Source organism: Stylophora pistillata, chromosome 4 (genome assembly GCF_964205215.1).
Source record: "Stylophora pistillata chromosome 4, jaStyPist1.2, whole genome shotgun sequence".
Classification (NCBI taxonomy): Eukaryota; Metazoa; Cnidaria; class Anthozoa; order Scleractinia; family Pocilloporidae; genus Stylophora; species Stylophora pistillata.
The window spans coordinates 15,678,230-15,685,729 of NC_142522.1; the positions used below are offsets into that span (position 1 = coordinate 15,678,230).

At 39.7% G+C, this 7,500-nt stretch overlaps 1 protein-coding gene across 1 annotated transcript; it reads left to right on the forward strand.

Annotated features, from left to right (window-relative positions):
- Positions 1-1,675: 1,675 nt before the first annotated feature.
- On the forward strand, positions 1,676-2,692 carry LOC111321156 (uncharacterized). The gene has a single exon (XM_022923952.2). It carries the CDS (start codon positions 1,676-1,678, stop codon positions 2,690-2,692), a length of 1,017 nt encoding a protein of 338 aa, XP_022779687.2.
- The last annotated feature ends 4,808 nt before the right edge of the window (positions 2,693-7,500 follow it).

The following is a 7,500-nucleotide window of genomic DNA, read 5'->3' on the forward strand; positions in this document are numbered from 1 at the left end:
GAAGGGAATGTATATACGCATTGTGCATGCAATGGGCGACCCCCTTCTGGTCTTGATAACAGGTCTTTGTGCTATTCAAGTAATAAGTCTCCCAATACAATGAAAGCTCTCATTGGTATTACTCCCAATGGTGTAGTCTCGTTTTGCAGTGATCTTTACTGTAGATCGATCAGTGACAGTCAGATTGTGAAGGAATCCAGGTATTTATCACAACAGAATAGATGACGTGGCCGAAGTTGGAGCAAAGTTGGCATTGCCACATTTCTTAAAGGGTAAAACTCAATTTACCAAACAAGAATCTGACCACAACAAAAAAATTGCAAGCCTCTGCATACATGTTGAAAAATACATGGAAAGACTCAAAAACTGGGATTTCTTTGATCAGCCAGTGCCAATTGGTATTTCTGCAATTGCATCTGATATTTGGGTGGACGTAGCATGTATTTCAAATTTTCTGCCACCAATAAGAGAATAGTATCTAGGAATTATGGAACACTAGTAGTAATATAAGCACATTCAATAACTTTAATATAAACATCAATAAACATTATTGTACACATATTATATCATAAACCATGAATTTATTTACACAAACTTTGCACTATAGAGAGATCAATATAAACAAACCGATAGAGTGGTTTTCCATTGACTGTGAAAAATTTCGAAGGCTTATTGTTTTCTTCTGTTTATGAAAGACTAATATTAGCTGGTTAGTAATTTTCTTTGTACGGTTCACAGAAAATCACTCTTAACATTGTTTCCTTTGTTTGCTATTGACACATACTCACTAGTTGTAATTTTTGCTTCATGGTCAAATGAAAGTTACTTTATCTTTGAAAAACAATAAAATAGCCTATCTCAGACAAGCAGGAGTGGTTTTGCTTAATCTGTAAAGTAGATCTTAGTGTGTTGTCCTTTCTTAGACTTGTGATGACAGTAAAAGTTAGTATTTTGTTATGTAACTTACAGTGAAACGAACTCAACCGGAGCCACCCAACGTTTTTTAGCCAATCACAAGACAAGTTCAGAACAAAAGAATTGGAGTTTGTTCATCAGCGGACCAATCACAATAAGGGTCAAATTTAACTGTTCATTTGACTGGATCAGATGTGAAGATATGCGAAAGCAAAAAAATATATTTTTCATTTCTATTACGGTAAAGGCGAATAAATATTTACCGAATGGCGACCGGTAATTTTGAAGACTCAACTGACTTAGGTAAATTTACCAAATTGCGGCCGACTCACTTCATCTAATATATTTGCCAAAACACGGCCTGGAATGCTGAAGACCACAGCTTATGTAATTTACTGAATGTTGCGGCCGCGAATTTTGAACACGAAACGGGCTCGAAGTAAATAAATTTATCAAATTACCGCCGGCTAAACCTTTAAAATATATTTTCCTATAATGACTGCCTGGAATGGAATGACGAAGGCGAAACGGACTCAATGAGTATGTTTACCCAATTATGGCCGGGAATTTTAAAGACGAAACCAGCTGAACATAAGTATATTTTCAAAGTGTTACTGAAAAACGGCCGTTCTACAGTTTTACCAGGAATTTTTGTAGCCAATCACAAGGACAAAGAGGATTTCAAATTTAGTTTTTGCATGTATTACCGGCGGTTGATTCCGTTTGCGTTGTAGTTTGAAAGTCGGGAAGTGTTTCAAACATGTCGGTACAATTACAGATTAACCAAAGCGGGGGACTATATGACAATGGCCATAATTTACCCCAGTTTAATCGTGAGAGAGTCTTAGATCTCCACCATGCAGGTCTTTCGCAAAGAGGAATAGCACAAGAGCTTTGTACAAGTCGCCACTTTGTCCAAAACGTTATTCGTGACTATGATGCTACGAACTCCTCTTGTCAGCCGGTTAAAGGTCATAAAGGGCGCTCTGTTCTAACGCCAGATGCCATTCAGTGTATAGAGAACAAAAAACTGTGCAAACCAAGTATTTATTATAGTGAGTTACAGAACAGGCTAGTATTGGATGGTGTTGTCCACCCCGCCGATCTACCTCACCCGAGTACCATCAGTTACCTTTTGAGAAAAGAACTCTTGATGACTAAAAAGAGAATTCATGCCGTGCCTTCCGAATCTAAAACTCAGGAAATAGAGGATGACACCAATTTCTATCTTGACCAAGTCAGTGATTTAAACGTCAGTTCCGTGCACTTTTTTGACGAGGCTGGTGTATCAAAAACAACCATGAACAGGTGTTACGGACATGCACCTATAGGAGTTCCAACATTTGAGGATCAACGATCGGCGTCTAATGCTAACTATACCATAAACCTCATGCATTCTTGTCTTGGAGTAGACCACATTAGTGTCATTGAAGGTGCGTCAAACGGCAATGAACTTTTACTTTTCTTCGAGGAAGCTGTTGACATCACAAAGCGGGATGGATCTGTTATACTCAAGAGTGGTGACACAGTCATCATGTATAACTGTCCTTTTCATCACACCAGATTTGCAGAGATGAATTTCAGAAATATGCTCGCCAAATATGTAGTTAACCTGTTGTTTCAGCCTGCGTACTCCCCGCACTTCAACACGTGCAAGCTTTGTTTCCACCAAATCAAAGCGGAAAATGAAACAGAAATTGCCATCTATGAGGCCTGCAGCAGAATCTCACTGCAAAATTGGGTTTCTTATTTCAGACAGTGTGGATATGTAATATAAGTTTGTTTTCGAAAGCCCTGTGAAGTATTGTTGAAAAAAAAAAGGATGTGATAACAATAAAGAATCCTCATCAAATATCACATTTACCAAACATATAAAATAAAGTGACATTTATTTCAAGCTGTTGTACGTTTCATACAGAGACTTGAAAGGACGGAAAAAAGTATTGCGTGACAAACAAATGACTGTGTGGGAAGCGGCGTGGCCGAGTGGTTAGGGTGCTGGACTTGTAATCCGGTGTCCCGGATTCAAGTCTTTCACCCTGCCACTCACTGGATTTGTTCTCGGTTGCCCCTAGTTCAACTCCTCGGCTGTGCTCTGTAAATAGCCCACTGGCGTGCCTCCTGCCAGTGGGGACTTTTAACCTCTTAGTTAGTCTACATTGTGGCTGAAAAGCCCCTAAGGGGGAGCTTCAATTAATGTATATTATTATTATTACTGTGTGGAATGTAAAGGCTAAATTTGATTGGTCGGTTAAGGAAAGGTATTTCGAGGCAAATTCCTGCGCTTCTCAGTATTTGGCAGTTCGCCGTCGTTTTGAAGGAAAATGTCTGAACCGAAGTCTGAGGGTTATCTCTGGTTACATTCTATTTCTGGTGGACTTGGACTGGAAAGGTTAGCAGTAGAGTTCGAAAGCCGAGGTTTTCAAAAGACAAGTTCGCTAAAATATATCAAATTATCAGATCTTGATGTCCTGTTTCCCTCGCCTCACAAACTTCTGATGGCTGAGAAGAGAATAGGGAACTTTAGCATCACGTTTACGGCAAACGGTGAACCTGAGGAGGTCACGTGACCACCGCTTTGCCATCACGTTTGCAGTTTGCGGTTCCAGTTTCGGCGGGAAGAAGGCGCTCCAGCCGTAAGTGACTTACGGGAAGGTTTCTTGGCCACTTAACGAAACCAACTTACGTTTGACACTTTTAGTAAGAATTTTCTACCATTTATGAATCCAAATGTCGGTTTTTTGTGATTAAAAAGGCAATGTATTTTACATGATTTAAATGGAAGAAAGCCGAGTGGCGAAAGAACTTGAAAACAAAATGGCGGCTCGAAGTTCCTAAACATGTGCATGCAAAGAAGCACAGTTATGGAGTTCTGTATCAATGTATGCCTTCTTCCATTTCTAGAAAATGCCTTTTAGATAGCCAAACACTTGCCAAGAGGTGATGCTGGCGACCGAAGTGGCCCAGCGAAGGCCAAAATGTCCCGCTGATTATAAGGAAATTCCGAGGGTACTTTCCCCTTTTTTTTCGGAAGACAAAAAACCCGTCGTGCTCTCAGGGCGAGCTTGTAGAGAAAGGATGAATGGCCTTACCTCAAAATACCTTGAAGAAGATAAAAAGGCTCTTAAAAGGTAGGCTTTTCCCACCAAAAGACGTCAACGCCATGCTAAATTCAATTTTGGTGACAACGGCAAACAGGAAACCTCAAACCGCTAGCAGCCCTTTGCCGTTTGCAGTAAACGCGATGCTAAAGCTCCCTAATAATAGAGTCTGAACTTGAACGGCTAAAGCAAGGAAATCCTGGAAAAAACCTGAGCTTGCCACCCTGAGAGCTCTTTCCGCTGTCGTCTACAGAAAAAGGTTTCGGTGTAAGTTCAGTGTTATCTCCATCTAATTTGGTGTTCAAAGTCATGTAACTGAACAGCAATGGCACTGTCAGCGAAAATATTGAGAGCAAAACTGCTGAGGAGAATAAAGCCCCACAAGTCAGTAGTCAGACAAATTCTTATCTTCAAAGGCGAGAAGCCCAACTTAAGGAAGATAGCGTGCTTTTAGCAGCACAGATAAAAAGCGCGTGAGTAATGCTGACGGAGAAATCGTGAATGTTCGAAAATCACGACAATAGCGGCATCAGGCGGCAAAAGCTGTGTACTCTTTGTCATGCTACAGGGCATAACAAGACCAAATGCCGCAATACTCCATGTAAAAAGATTGCCTTCTGCAACAATCGAGATAAACATCCAGAAGTCAGAGCAGAGATACAGGATCTAAAGAAAGTTTTGAAAGACCTGGAGAAAAGGCAAGAGAAGTCAAAGAATGAGTTTGACACATTCAAGGCTGCAAGAGAAAGGGCAGCAAGTAGTTTCTTTGCAGTGATGAGGCCAAGATTAAGGAGCAAAACCACATTATATATGTCGACAGGAGCGCTTTGGATAAGGATCTTATGATCCTAAAAAGGGCAATGGGCAACAAAGTTCCTCTTGAAGAAAGGAATGATTGGTAACTACCCTACATCATTTGATGTAATATCTCTTTGTTGATTCAGTTTATTGTTTGAAAACGTATCTCCCTTGAAAATTTCAGTTGGAAAAATCTCTGTTTTGAGGTTTATGTTGTATTTAATTTGTTTTTACAAATTCGGTAAATATACTGATTTCAGATAAAATCGTTTCGTCTTCAAAATTTCAGGCCGTGTCAATTCGGTAAATATATTATTATTGAGTCTGTTTAGTCTTCAAAATTCCCAGCCGCATTATTCGGTAAATTAATTATACAAGCTTTCATTCTCGACATTCCAGACTGTGTTTCGAAATATGTATTTTATAAGTTTACCTGTTCGTGATTTAGTAAATTTCTTTACGTCTGGGTCCGTTCAGTCTTCAAACTTCCCGGCCACAAAATCCAGTAAGTTATTTAAGCTTTCTTCCTCAAAACTCCATACCGTATTTTGGAAAGTATTTGTTATAAGTTGAATGGCCGTAATTTGATAAATTTTATTTACTTTGAGTCCGTTCAGTCTTCAAAATTCCTGGCAGCAACACTCGGTAAATTATACAAGTTCTTGTCCCTGACATTCGAGTCCGTGTTTTGAAAAATAGATTTCATTATTAGTTTACACAGCATAGTCGTTAAATTTACATACGTTAAGGCTGTTCAGTCTTCAAAATTACCGGCCACCATTCGGTAAATATTTATTAGCTTTCACCGTAAACGAAATGAACAACATAATTTCACCGTAAGAAAAAACTAGAAGCTTTCGCATGTCTTTGACTGGAGCAGTTTAATTTGACTGCCGGTGAACGAACTCCCATTCTTTTGTTTCGTACTTGTCTTGTGATTGGCTGGAAAACGTTGAGTGGCCCCGGTTGAGTTCGTTTCACTGTAAAGCGATTTCAATATACTTTGACAATAAGTATTGTTATTTGTTGTTACAATAATTGCGGAAATTCCATTTCTTTCTTCCATCGCACCTCACCATGGAATATTCTTGGATAAATCAGTTCTGGGAAGAGATGGTTGAAGTAAAAAGCTTCCAGCTTTGGCAAAACTTCATTCCAAAATCCACTGTCAAAGGGAACAACTTCTCTGTGAGTTGAAATACCACTTGACACAATAAAATGATAACTATCAGACTGAGTGCAAAATAGTTGCTGTTGAATTTGATGGTAATAACTGATTCTCACTTATCTCTATCTCATGTCCTTTTCTCTTGTAGATTCCAAGTCTGCACATTGCATCCTCATGCCTTACTTCACCTTTAACAGTAATGTTCTTAACTTCCATATTATTATGATCAGTTATGTCGTGTGGATGTTAAGGATAAGTTGAGAAAACGGACACCACCCCTCCCCTTCCCATGTAAATGTATTTGTCACGAGTTGACATGGCAAAAAGAATAATTAAACGCACGAGGTTCGTTTTGGTCCGCCATATTGCTTGTATGTTTGCTTTCAATGTAAATGATTTCGACCTCTCCTTCCGCGGCCGGTAACATTTGGGGGCCTGTCAAGGAGTGGAGAAATCCATGGACAACCTATTAGGCAGCACAGGGCACCCACCATGTTAACGTACGACACCTTGGGAACCCCCAGTTACTATCAGAGAACGACAAATCATACTGTGGGTGTGACGCCCTCATCACCTACTTGCAAAGGAACTGTCATTGGACCACCTAATAATAATTATACAGTGCTGAACTGTGTCTGGCCATGGACATACCCTGCCTCTTATGGACCTGTTGGAGTGTACCCTTACTGGACCAATTGAACATTGATCCTGATGCTCAAGTGATGCTGTTTAGCTGTCAAGTTGGTTAAAAACCTTAAAAGAAACTTTTTTTCTTCAAAAAAAAAAAAACACAGGCTTTTGAACTTTCATTAAGTGCGACCAGCAAACTACTTCTTGTTCCTCCATAAACTGAGGAATCTATTCATCAAAGTACTTGAACTTTGGTAGTACTTTACACTAGTTGGAAACAGTCTTAGGTTGTGTAGTTTCGGGAGGTTAGGGCCTGATCACCCCTTTCCTAAATGAAGTTCAGATGTGTAAAACAAACTAGTATTTTCAAGTATTGTCACAGAGGCAACGGTCTCTGCAGTATTATAAATGTAGAGGACGACATCTTTACAGTGGGGAAGTGTGTTAAGGATAAGTTGAGAAAACGGACACCACCCCTCCCCTTCCCATGTAAACGTATTTGTCACGAGTTGCCATGGCAAAAAGAATAACTAAACGCACAAGGTTCATTTTGGTCCGCCATATTGCTTCTATGTTTGCTTTCAATGTAAATGATTTCGACCTCTCCTTCCGCGGCCGGTAACATGGAGAAGCTCCAAGAAATGAACGAGACTCATATGACAAATCCAGATTTGTGGAATGTGAGCCTAGCGCCCTTCTCGAATCCAGTGCTAATCTTTGACTCAGCCTCAATTCCTTCCTTCATAGCCTTTGTTGTTACACAATCATTGTACATTAATACCTCAGATTTGGTTGGACTAGTTGTGGGTCTGATCAAACATCTCTTGCATTATGATGCAGTGATTCTATGCTTATGTACATCAAACCAAGTCTTTGTCATGTGTTGTT